General features: G+C 40.5%; 1 protein-coding gene and 1 pseudogene across 5 annotated transcripts in view; one reads left to right on the forward strand and one right to left on the reverse strand.

Moving 5' to 3' along the window:
* Positions 1–1,752: 1,752 nt before the first annotated feature.
* On the reverse strand, positions 1,753–2,229 carry LOC133075112 (small nuclear ribonucleoprotein Sm D3-like; annotated as a pseudogene).
* A 9,066-nt stretch (positions 2,230–11,295) lies between these two features.
* The window catches only part of PIAS2 (protein inhibitor of activated STAT 2), a 91,068-nt gene continuing 88,877 nt past the window's right edge, over positions 11,296–13,486 (forward strand). For all 5 annotated transcript variants that reach the window (XM_061169010.1, XM_061169006.1, XM_061169007.1 and 2 more), the window contains exon 1: positions 11,296–11,479. In XM_061169010.1, the coding sequence (XP_061024993.1) occupies positions 11,456–11,479 (24 nt within the window). In that variant the 5' untranslated portion in view covers positions 11,296–11,455. The remainder of the gene's footprint in view (positions 11,480–13,486) is intronic.

Below are 13,486 nucleotides of genomic sequence, written 5' to 3' on the forward strand. Positions count from 1 at the left end.
GTGGAGAAAAGGGAACTGCACTCTCGGTGAAAACATAAACTAGTACAACCACTATGGAAAACGGTATGGAGGTTTTTTCAAAAAATTAAAAATAGAACTATCATACGGTATAGCAATTCCACTTCTGGATACATATCCATAGGAAATGAAATCACTATCCTGAAGAGGTATCTGCACACCCATATTCATTGCAGCATTATTTACAATAGCCAAGACATAGAAACAACCTGAGTCCAGATGATTATAGAAAACATCTTTAAAGTGCTGAAAGAAAACAAAATACTGTCAAGTTAAGGGTTCTATATCCAGTGAAAATATTCTCCAGAAATTAAGGTGACTTTGAAAGGGTGACTGCCAGGAGCTGGGAGGTCAGAAAGGAGGCTATGTAGCCTAGATGAGGGATAATGGGACAGGGACTATAAGGAATGAGAGACGCTCAGAGGACATCTTTGGAAGTCACTTGACCCCTGAGTTACTCCCAGTGTTAGTTTTCTAGAATAGAGATCTTATCACACTACTACCTACAAAATCCTGTGACCTAGAGCATTCAAGTCCCTCATTTTGACATGTACATCACTCCCTAATCTCATCTCACCCTGTCTTAAAATTAGTTTTTTTTTCTCGTCTTCAAATATTTTTTTTAACATCTTTATTGGAGTATAATTGCTTTACAATGGTGTGTTAGTTTCTGCTTTATAACAAAGTGAATCAGTTATACATATGTTCCCATATCTCTTCCCTCTTGCGTCTCCCTCCCTCCCACCCTCCCTATCCCACCCCTCTAGGTGGTCACAAAGCACAGAGCTGATCTCCCTGTGCTATGCAGCTGCTTCCCACTAGCTATCTATTTTACGTTTGGTAGTGTATATATGTCCATGCCACTCTCTCACTTTGTCCCAGCTTACCCTTCCCCCTCCCTGTATCCTCAAGTCCATTCTCTAGTAGGTCTGTGTCTTTATTCCCGTCTTGCCCCTAGGTTCTTCATGACCATTTCTTTTTTTTTTTTTAGATTCCATATATATATGTGTTAGCATACGGTATTTGTTTTTCTCTTTCTGACTTACTTCACTCTGTAGGACAGACTCTAGGTCCATCCACCTCACTACAAATAACTCAATTTCGTTTCTTTTTATGGCTGAGTAATATTCCATTGTATATATGTGCCACATCTTCTTTATCCATTCATCTGTTGATGGACACTTAGGTTGCTTCCATGTCCTGGCTATTGTAAATAGAGCTGCAATGAACATTTTGGTACATGACTCTTTTTGAATTATGGTTTTCTCAGGGTATATGCCCAGTAGTGGGATTGCTGGGTCGTATGGTAAAATTAGTTTTAATTAAAGCTACCACTTTAGAAAGAAAACACAAAGGCAGCAGCATGTGTTTTTTCCTTTAAGAGAGGAACCCATTTTTTCTCACTGAAATTCTCCAGCTAGATTTGTTGGGCTACGGCAGGGTCTCTCTATCTCAGCACTGTTGACATTCGGGGCCAGATAGTTCTTTGTTGTGGGGGGCTAACCTGAGCATCACAGGATGTCTAGCAGGTCCCTGGCCTCTACCCACTAGATACCAGCAGCACCCCCAAATTGTGACAACCAAAAATATCACCAGACATTGCCAAATGCCGATTGTCCCCTGGAGGGCAAAATTGCCCCAGGTTAGACCTATCTCTTTTTCTCAAGAAGAAAAAAAAACCCCACTGCCATGTTTATTAAATTTAACATTTCTCCTCATCTAAAGAGAAAGATGTCAAAGAAGACCTAGGGCATATACATAAGCATGCACTTCACCACCACCACTCCCCAACCCAGATAACCTAAAAGAAAGAATAAGGGCAAAGTTCTCTACAACAATGTATCTTTGCTTCTGGAAGATGTTTCCACATCCCATTCCACATCCTCTTTCTCCTGTGGCCACTTGGGCCTTCAGAATAGCAGTTTTTCACCGGCTGGCCCCGAGCCTTGGTTTTTCTTTTTCATGCTTTGTAACGTGGGTGCGTTTTTCAGCAAATCTGGCAAGATCAGAAAGCGGATCTTCCTGCCACGGATGTACACTCCAGGTGAGCCGCCCATCACCTCCGTAGGGGACTGAGATCTTGCCCATCGGGCAGTTCCTGTTGTCCTCCGCCTCGTGAACTTCCCACGATACACGTCGCCGGGTTTGTCTCACATTCACAATGTGGTCCTCAGCCTCGTGTAGGACTTGAACACGCACAGTAATAGACATCTCTGAGGAAGAGTGTGCTGCTCCTGCCTCCCTTTCTTTTTCGACTCCAGGGACAGGTGCGCGAACGACCCGCCCGCGCTGCCAGAACCATTTCAAAAAATGTGTCCATTAATTGCTTCCTATACTATTCATACCTACAGACAAAAGAAAAACTCCCCTCTTTCTAAGGAAATTTTAATTTTCCTCTCCTTTTATAAAACATTCGTTAAATTTCTTATCCTTGAGTTTTCAAACATTGTTTCAATAATCACCAAAGTAGCAAAATTGCGTCGGGTGTCCACGTTATTGATGCTTCCAAGTTGTGTCATTTGACGTGTATGAAACAGAGCCAAAGCTTACCTCTTGTTTCTCAAGAGATATTCTTTCTTTTTTTTTAAGGCATATTATTTCTAAAATATTTAAAAACACAGTCCAACTTCAGTTGGAGAAAACGAGTTATTCCACTTGTTCTTTCTCTTAGAGCAAGGATGTTTTATAGGGTGAATTCTGAGTGTTTTTTATTCATAAACTTTTTTGTTTTATTGATTAAGCTCTTCAAGTTGTGCGTGAATCCATCAATGCCTATCCCTTTCTCTTCACTAGCCTCTTCCCATACAAACACCTTGGAATTCTGTATTCACAGCCTCACTTATGTCAAACCACCTTCCACAGAGCTTCTCTAGGCATGCAAGAATGAGGGAGAGTTTTCAAGAATGACAAGAAAGATACCTGCCTAACTGCAAACCCTCTGACAGTGAACTATAACTCGTCTCTGAATATATATTGTTAAAACTCCATTTTTTATGTCACCTAAAAAGAATGTATCCTGTCATTCTTTAAAAACTGTCACCTCTGTCAGTGGATAGAGAGAAAGTTTTAATCATACAGACATTCTGTGTTGGTATAAATCTCTCTCTGCCAACAGTTGTTGAAACATAAGAATAGAGAGCTTTTACTGGATCTTATCCAAAAATAGAATGAAATCTGGTTTTTACCCTTCACTGTTATGTGTCATTTTCTAATTTACCCTAAATGGTATCAGAATGTGTGCCCTGTCTTCCTAACTTTATCTCTGACCAGTCCTCCTGCTGCCATTCCTGCAGCCACATTCAGAGGCACACAGGCCAGGATTGGAATCTTGCCCCATCACTTACTGCTCTGTGATTTTAGGAAAGGTATTGGACCTGTTCAAGCCTTGTATCCTCATCTGTAAAATGGGAACAGTATTACCTTCTCATAGTGAAATGAGATCTTGTGTGGGAAACACAGCCCTAGTCAAGTTTCCCTGATTAAGAGATTGTTAACTTTTGTTGTTGCTGTTGTTGGTTTGTTTCTAAGAGAATGAATAATCAACAAAGAAAGTAACCTACCTGTATTAGTTTTAAAAATGAAGGGAGATGATTTTTCTGGAAGAATAGTCGGGTAACTTTTGTCATTAGCCAATGAAACATTGAACAACAAGGTTCAGAAAGGGTAGATACCAGTGCAGCTTTCAGGACCTCAGCAGCTGTTCCTTTCACTCAAAAATGTCCTGCCATTAACATGACTCATCTTCAAACTTCTTTAGCGCACACGTCACTCAGGACAAATTTTCGAGAAAAGGAACCTGATTGCTTCACCCTGGCTAACATATGGGTTTTTCTCAGTCCCCTCTCCTCCAAATCCAATCAGCTGTGGCTAGGAAGGAGGTTCCCATGTCTCAGGTTTGCAGGGCCTCTGAGGAGAGCAAGGCTGACACGCACCCCAAAATGTAAGTGGTTCTAGTGCTTGGAAATGCACATAATGAGTGCTTAATGGGTCTTAGCAATTGTTGTCATTGTTGAGAGTGTACCCTGTCATTTTCAGGCTCCATACATTTGATTACATCATTTTTTTTAACCACTGCAATGTTATTCCTCCTCTATTTGAATGAAAATGAAATCATTCTTTTTTTCATTCATCTAGAAAATATTTATTTCATGCTTAATATGAGTCAAACGGTGTTCTTGGCAGTGGGGATACAGCGGAGGACAAAGTCCCTGCCTTCCTGGAACTTATATACCAGTGGGGGCGGGGACTCTGGGAAGAATCGTACCCATAAACCATGAATTAATATAATTTGAGGTAGTGAGAAGTGCCACAGTTTGAGGGAATAAGTAATGACAGTGGAGGAAGAATAAAGGCTAAATGTGGGAGATAAAACAGGGCCTGTGGACTGCGGTAAGGAGTCTAATTTTTATTTTCAGAGTGCTGTAAACCTGTTGAAAGATTTTGAATAGGGGATGGTGAGATCAGATTTATATTTATAAAAAATCATTCTGGATGTTACATGGAGAATGATTGTACTGGAACAAGATAGAAAGCAAGATAGAAAGTCAGGAGGCTACTGTGGTCATCCAGGACAAGGGTGGCAGTAGCAGTGAAGTAAAGAATGATCAGATTTAGGATGCATTTTGGGTTTTGTTTCACTATGAAATATTTCAAGCATACAAATATAGAGGATAATAGATTGGTATACCTACCTTCCAATTCTATCATATGTTAACATTGTGCCATATTTGCTTCAGATCTTTTTTTTTAAGAAAGAAAACTTTACAAATATAGTAGAATCTCCCAGAATAGCCTACAGATCCTATTCCCTTCTTCTCAGAGGTACCCACTGTCCTGGTTTTGATACTCATCATTCACATGTATGTTTTCTATCACGTATGTACATATCCATAAATATACAGCATTGTTTTCCCTTTTTGCAAAGTTTACATGAAAGGTATATAACTTTTTCCAACTTGATTGTTTCATTTGGCATTGTTTTGGGGATTTGTCCATATTCTTATATGAAGCTCTGGCTCTATTCATTTTTTTTCTTACTGTATACATAGCATTCTTTTGCAGGAACACACCACAATGCATATATCTACCCTATCCTTGATGGACAAGTTGTTTTTAACTTTTCACTGTTACAAACAGTGATGGAATAAATATCCTTGTACATATCTCCTGGTGCACATGTGCCTGTATAAGAGTTTCTCTAGGTTAGTACTTCCTAACTTCAGGTCATGCACACAAAGAAAACAATAAAATTTCTGTGGCATGTTAATAAACTGGAGGGGATTTAGGAATATCTATATGGAGCTTGGTGAAAAAGCTCATTTTTTTCGTATAAGAAAGAGTGGAATACTAAAGTATTAAGGAAAATATAAAATATTAAATTTGCATAAAACTTCCAAATAAAAAATTTCAGAAGTTTTAGTGAAAAGCTTGAGAGCACTTCTATGGGCAGGTTTAATGTTTGAATTGTCTGTACTTCTTGATCAAGACATTTTAATGACAATGTCTTCAAGTTTTTAGTGACAAGATATTTTGCATTTTTACAATCATTCAAAAGTTGAAATTATATTTTAAAAATCAGGTAACCAGTCCTTTTCTATCATTGACAAATATAATTTTGAAATTTTTTGATAAATAAAATAGGTTTTAGATTCTAGTTGTGCAGAGAGCACAGAGTTCCTTTCTATATACCCCAGTTTCCTTGATTATTAACATCTTTTTTTAATTTAATTTTTATTTTACATTGGAGTGTAGTTGATTTACAATGTTGTGTTAGTTTCAGGTATACTGCAAAGTGATTCAGTTATACATATACATATATCCATTCTTTTTCAGATTCTTTTCCCATATAGGTTGTTACAGAATATTGAGTAGAGTTTCCTGTGCTATGCAGTAGTTAACATCTTGTATTAATATGGTATATATGTCACAACTAATGAACAAATATTGAGACATTATTACTAACTAAAATTCATATTTTATTCAGATTTCCTTAGTTTTTGCCTAGTGTCCTTTTTCTATACCAGGATCTAGCCAGGATACCATATCATATTTAGTTGTTGTGTCTCCTCAGGCTCTTCTTTGCTGTGATGATTTCTCTGACTTTCTTTGTTTTTAATGACCTTGACACTTTTAAGGAATACTGGTCACGTGGTTTGTAGAATGCTCCTTGATTGGGATTTCTCTGATACTTTTTCCCATGATTAAACTGGGGTTGTGTGTTTTTTGAGAGGAAGATCACAGAGGTAAAGTGCCATTCTCATCCCATCATATCAAGGGTACATACTATCATCATGGCTTATTATATCTCATCAGAACCTGAGAGATGATAAAACACTGTTTCAAGACAATCTTTGTCATAGAGAGCAAATGAAAATAGACTTGTAGCAGCTTCCAATCCTTTAAAATTTGTTGAAATTCGAAAACAAAAAAATACAAACGACCTGATGTAAAAATGAGTAAAGGACTGAATAGACATTTCTCCAAAGAAGTTATTCTGAAGGCCAATAAGCACATGAAAAGATGTTCAACATCACTAACCATTAGGGAAATGCAAATCAAAACCACAAGGAGATATCATCTGATACCTATTATGATGGCTACTACTAAAAACCAGAAAATAACAAGTGTTGATGAGGATATGGAGAAGTTGGAACCCTTGCGCACTGCTGGTGGGAATGTAAAATGGCACAGCTGCTTTGGAAAACAGTATGGCAGTTCCTCAAAAAATAAAAATAGAATTACCATATGATCCAATAATTCCGCTTCTGGGTATATACCCAAAAGAATTGAAAGCAGGATCTAGGAGAGATATTTGTTCACATTAGTCACAATAATCAAAAGGTGGAAGCAACCTGCTATTGACTGAATGTCTGTGTCCCTCAAAAACCCATATGTTGATGCTTCAATCCCCAGTGCGATGATATTTGGAGGTGGGGCCTCTGGGCAGTAATTAGATTTAGCTGAGGTCATGAGGGTGGAGGCCCTAGGATTGGCTTAATGCCCTTATAAGAAGATCAAGAAACCAGAGCTCTCTCTCCCCATCATGTAAGGATATAGTAAGAAGGTGGTCATCTGTAAACCAGGAAGTGGATCCTCATCAGACACTAAAGGCTGGCACCTTGATCTTAGATTTCTCAGCCTCCAGAACTGTGAGAAATGTTAGCTATTTAAGTCACACATTCTGTGGTATTTTGTTTTAGTACCCCAGCCTGATTAAGACACAATCTAACTGTCCATTGACAGATAAATGGATAAACAAAATACGGTATATACATACAATGGAATATTATTCAGCCTTAAAAAGGAAGAAAATTTTTTGTCATATGCTACATCATGGATGAACTTTGAAGACATCATGCTAAGGGAAATAAGCCAGTCACAAAAATACACATACTGTATAATTCCATTTATATCAGGTACCTAGAGTAAAGTCATGAAGAAAGCAGAATGGTGATTGCCAGGGTCCAGCGGGAAGAAAAGAATAGGGAGTTATTGTTTAATGAGTATGGAGTTTCAGTTTTGCAAGATGAAAAGAATTCAGGAGATGGAAGGTGGTGATGGCTGTACAGTAACGTGACTATACTTAATGGCACTGTATCGTACACTTAAAAGTGGTTAAGTTGGTAAACTTTATGTTGTGTATATTTTATCACAATTTTTAAAATTGTTGAGGCTTACTCTATTATGCTCAATTATGGTAAATATTCCATATGTACTTAAAATAATGCATTTTCTGCACATTATTTGTAATCACTGGGTCAAATTTGTTAATTATGCTGTTCCAAAAATCTGTATCTTTAATGATTTTCTGTTTGCTTTTTGTATCAATTACTGAGATAGGTATGGTAAAATGCTTCACTATACTTGTGGATTTTCTCACTGTAGTTCTGTAAGATACATTAAGTGCATGTCATTAGGTGCATACAGATTTAAAATTGCTATATTTTACTGGTGAACTTAACTCACTCTGAAAAGTCCCAAGTATGGTATCCCCATCAGGTCTATAAATGTAGACCATTTATAGTTCCTCCTGGTCCAGAGGCAATTTACTAATCAGAGGTCATTTTTATCATAAACCTCTATCATGTTTCCAGGTGAACAGAGCTATAAAATTAACTGAAGGTCAAGTTCTTATGTAGAAAGGAAAAGGTTTTGTTAACCCTTTACCTATAGTGATTTTTTTTATCAGTCTGAAAAATCTCAAACTTTATCTCGTCACATATTGCTACTGCCTCATTTTGGTTTTTTTGTTCTTTGAGGACTCCAATTAAACATTTGTTAGACTTTTCCAGCATTATCTTCTGTCTCAAATCTATGTCTCTAATATTTTCTTATGCATTTTCCATCTTTTTGTTTCCCTGAGCTTCATTCTAAATAGTCTTCTAACATGTTCTAGTTATTAATTCTCTCTTAAACCATGTGTAATATACATATATACCTATAAACTTATCCGTTGAGTTCTTAAACGTCTCAATTCTAGAGTTTCTATTAGATTATTTTTTCAAGGTTTGTTTATTTACTTATTTGTGTAAGCTTGCTTTTATTGCAGTCTTTTTCTGATTTTTGATTATGATTGGTCATTTAATTTGTAAAATTTTATGTAGGTTAATTTGAGGTTTAGGCTAATGATATCTTCATCTGGAGAGAATTTTTGTTTGATTCTGCTCAGTGTCTGTTGGAGTACCACTCTAGGATCTGTTTATTCAGTATTAAAGGAGTGAGATTTCCTGAGTGCTATAAAACCTGAACGCAATTTGTGGAAGTGCTGATTTATTTCTGGTTTATCTTTACCCTACGGGATCTTGTATTAAATATGGGGGGGGGGTGTTTATTGGACTTTGCTTCTTCTGTGGCACTAGATTTAGATTTATGTCTCTCTTGCCCAGCAAACCTGCAAAAGTCATAGCTCAGTTTATAGATTTTACTTTTGGATTGTCAAATGTCTCAGGATAAATGTTCAGTTTAACTGCCTAGAATACTGCCTTCTAAGATTTTGACTGGTTAACTCCTTACATTTGGCACTTGCTTCTGATTTTCTAAATCCAGATTTTTTGGTTGTTCTTAGTTGTTGAGTTGTATCAAATTACCAATTTCTTTAACATATATGCTAGTGTGAAACCATCCTTGCATTACTGGCATAAAATCTGCTTGTAAGTTAGATAGGAAAATTAATTTTTGTCTGGTTTTGTCATCGAGGCTATAATAGCATTTTAAAATAAGTTTCCCTCATTTTAAAATTCTCTCTACAGTATTAGAAATCAGATCATTGGTTATTTCTGGTGGGAGGTTTGACTGGGAAGGGGCAGGAGGGAATTTTCTGGGGTGATGAAAATGTTCTGTATCTTGATAAGCATTTTTCAAAACTAATTGAAGAGTTTACTTAAGATAGGAGGATTTACCTATATGTTATTTATACCTTAATAAAAATTGTTCAAATACTAATAACTGTTGAATCTAGTTGGAATGTATATTCATTGTGTTATGCTTTCAACTTTTGTTTGTGTTTAAAAATTCCAGACTAAAAAATTGGGAATATAAAAGATAAATTCATTGTTCATTTTCTTTGATACTGTATAGTTTCAGTAAAGGTTAAGGTAAAGTGTAAAGGAGCAAAGAAATGTGATTAAAATAGATGTGTGCTTGGCAAAAGAAGAAAGGTGGCTTGAAACTATCTAGGAGGCTTGAACACGGATATAGGGAAAGAGGAAGAAATCAGTGGAAAGGAAAAGAGAGATGTTGAGATCAAGAGGATTGATGGGTTCAGAGACAGGAAGAGAAAGGATTAACAGGACAGGTGCTTAGAAAGTAAACTCAGTATTTCATGCATGGTGCTTCTTCTGGGTTGTAAGCTCCTTGGTGGAAGGGCTGTATTGTATTCTATTCATCTTTATTCCCCTGAAGATCCTAGCTCACATTGGCCTTCACTTAATGTCTGTTGAACAATGTTAAACCCTACTGAGGTGGAAATCAAGGTCTAAGGAGAATAAGCCAAGATCAAGAATAAGCCAAGCTAAAGTTAATGGTGGAAAGCCAGAATTAGAACCTACTCTAGATACTGTTCATTCTTTTACTCATTAAACCAATAAGAGTCCCACAGTTTTCCAGGCATTTGTCAGTGATTATAGTCTAGCGGGTTTAAAAACATTTTTAAGAAAAAAAGTTAAACAATAATTATTTATATAATAAGCACACAAAGACCTACGTAATTACCATGGAAAAATATCAGGAAGGAAATATTCAGATCCTATGAGCAGTCAGAGAGGGATCTGAATTAAAATGGGGGCATGTGGGTTTAGGGAAGGTCTTTCTGAAGAAGTGATACTTAAACTGAGAGCTGAAGGATGAACAGGAGTTAGGCGAAGAGGTGTAGTGGTAAACTATTCTTGGCCCAGGGATCAACATTAGGTGTCTTAAATGGATTCCATCCACCTCTTCAAGGAAATTTGAACCCTGGATTTGGTCCAGCGAATTTTTTGACCAGCTTAACTCAGCATCTTCTCATCCTTTGTCAGCAAGTCAGGAGTGCCGTGAAACTTCCTTCCATCTTCTCTTCCTCTGACATTTCATCTTTCCCAGCTATCTTATTTCCCTGACCCCTCGACTTTCTATCAGGGCCCTTCTGGGCGCTCTCCTATTTCACTTCTCCAACTTCCTCCCCCCCAACCCTTTCAACTCTGCAGTCCTTGACATTCAGTCGCCCTTCAAAGTCAGAAAGAACCAGCCAGGTTAGTACTCTGAGGATATTAGCAACCCAAAGAGGTCTCACCAACCTTGCCCCATTAGATCAGAACAATAGCTTATCCAACACCCATATTTAGGTTGTTCCGCCACAACTACTCCGGGGGATGCCTTTATTTGTGGGTGCTCCCTCCGTCCACAGCCACCGTCGGGAAGGGCACTGTAAATGTTCCCGTCACGAGTCCCGGCCATCTCTTTTTCCTCTCCGTCCCTCCCCCAGCCCAGGCCCTCCTCCAGTCCCGCGGGTAACGCTGCAGTCGCGAGGGCGCTTCAGGGACTGGGGCTGGGCCTCCGCGCCGGGGAGAGGAGGCACCCGCGAGCTGAGGGCTGCACGACGACAGGGCCGGGCGCCGCAAGGCGTGCGGGAGGTGGGCGGGCGGCGGGAGGGGGCGGGGACTCAGGCGAGGCCAGAGCCGCAGGCCTCGGGGGCTGGCGGAAGACGCGGGCGGAAAGCGGCTGGCCGAGGGGGCGGGGCGCCGGGAGGGCGGGGCCGCGCTCGCCGGGGGGCGGAGCTCCGGCGGCTGTCACGTGACGGGCCCGGAGGCAGCGGCGGCGGCGGTGGCCGCGGCGTCTTTAGCGGCTCCCAGTGCAGGATGGTGCTGGAGGCGGCGGCGGCGGCCGTTGTGGCGGCGGTGTCGTTGGCGGCAGCGGGAGGGGGTGCTGTGGCGGCAGCGGCGGCGGCGCCCGCGGGTGGTATAAAATGGCGGATTTCGAGGAGTTGAGGGTAAGCGGGGGCGTGGGAGTGGAGAGCGGAGGCTGCGGGGGAGGGGAGGGGAGGCGAGGCGGGGAAGCCGCAACGTCGCCGGCCGCCACCTTCTTGTTTCGCGGAGACCGGTTGGCGGAGCCCCGAGCCCCGGCCCGCGTTCGAACGGGCGCCCGGGCGGGCGGGGGAGGGGAGCGAGGCGGCGGAGGAAGCCCGTGCCACCCGGTGGTGGCGGGCCTGGGGACCAGATGAGCCGGTCGGTGGGTCCCCACACCTGGCGCGGGGCTTCGGGGCCGCTCTCGGGAGGGGCTCGTGGGGACCCAACTTCCCCGTTTATTTTAAGGGGTGAGGTGGGAAGCAGGATTTGCTTTTCCACCTTCGCGAGGGGTGTACGTGTCTGGCGATTCCTAAGTCTACGGGCTACTCACTTGGTGGGAAGCTGTCTTCTGAAACGTGAAGTTGCTTTTAGGAATTCTCTCTTTTCTGTGGGTGATGCTACCGCTTAGTCAGATCTGTCACGAGAAAGGCCCCTTCCTCCCACCAGTGCTTCCTCAACATCTTGGGGAGAAGCGTGGTCTTTTGGGAACCCTACCTTCAATGATCGGCCTTAAACCTTGGTATTTTCTTAGTGCCATGGTAAGAACTCCGCAAAGTCCGTGTTGTCATGAGGTTTGTGAACTCGTTTTGCACTTGAAAATTTTTTCTCCCTAGCCTTTCGAACAAGATCACAACTTTATTGTTGTTAACCTTTGTATAGTAGAGGTTTGAAATGCGCTGTGTTGGGGTTAGAACGGAAAAGATATTTTTCCAGGGGGGTCATAACCTTCAAAGCCCTCAACTGAGACAAAATTGTGATAAACGAGCCAGATTTTTTTATGGATCGCTGAATTACTGGCGGCATAAATGGGATACTTAAGGACGGAAACCCTGATTAAAAAAAAAAATAGTCTTTCAAAAAAGGGATGAATAGGAACTTGAAATTAAGTTAACTGCAATCAGTTTGCACAACCGTAGACATGTTGTTAGCATTACTGTTTCCGAATAAGAAGGAAGAGAAATCTGGTAAAAGATTCAGTTTGTATGTTTCTTATTGTTTTTTGGAGAGGGGTGGGATGCGGGGGAAGCATGTTGTCTGGTTACCTGGCTGGTTTGGTGAACATCAGCAAAAGAACGTATTCATGGTTCTGATCTAAAGGTAAATTGTTTCAGTTCGAATAATACCTGCCATTTTCTCTCTTGCTGTTTCAAAAATTATTTAATTCCCAGTAAAGAGAAAAGTATATTAATGCATTTTATGCCCTATGCTAGTTTATACAGAGAACCGTGATAGTAGGTAAAGGGTGTTCATATTGATAAGTGTAAGGGTGTTAGTGCCTGAGCCTCAGCTGTAGAGGTTATAACACCTGTAGAGCTTTTGAAACAACCAGGCCTGAGCCTCACCTGTGTAAATTCATGCATTAGGTTTAGGATGGGTTGAGAATACTGAAGTTTGTAGTTATTTTTATCTGCAGTATTGTCTTGGTTTTTGTGTAGTAACGGATTATATAACTTTACCTCTTCTAAGATTTTTTTTGTTGTTGATGAAAAGTTTTCCAAGGCTTGTGTTAGACTTTTCTGTTGTTTGTCAAAGCTTAATAAAAAGTGAAGAGTTTATTTATTGGTATAGGGCAGAAAGGGCAGTCAGTGCTTAGGTTGGAGTGGAATCAGGAACTGGAAAGTGGTTGGAAACCAAGATTTTCTCTCTTTCTTTGTCTCCCCTTCTTCCCCCTTCCCTCCCCACTCCCTCCATCCTCTGTCTCCATCCCATACCCCTCTCTCTTCCCTCCCATTTTGTTTTGTGGGTCAGCTTCATCATATTTTTCTGTAAATCAGCTGTCTTTTCTTCTCCCTGCACTTGCTAGAAGATGGCTCCTCTGCCATAGTTCACGTTAGGAGACTAACTGGGGAGAGTTTTCAGAGGAGGGAAGGGTATGGGCTGTGCAAATGCTGAAAGAGTTCTCCACCCCAGTTTTTGCCTTACCTGCTCAG

This window comes from Eubalaena glacialis, chromosome 15 (assembly GCF_028564815.1).
Source record: "Eubalaena glacialis isolate mEubGla1 chromosome 15, mEubGla1.1.hap2.+ XY, whole genome shotgun sequence".
Lineage (NCBI taxonomy): Eukaryota > Metazoa > Chordata > Mammalia > Artiodactyla > Balaenidae > Eubalaena > Eubalaena glacialis.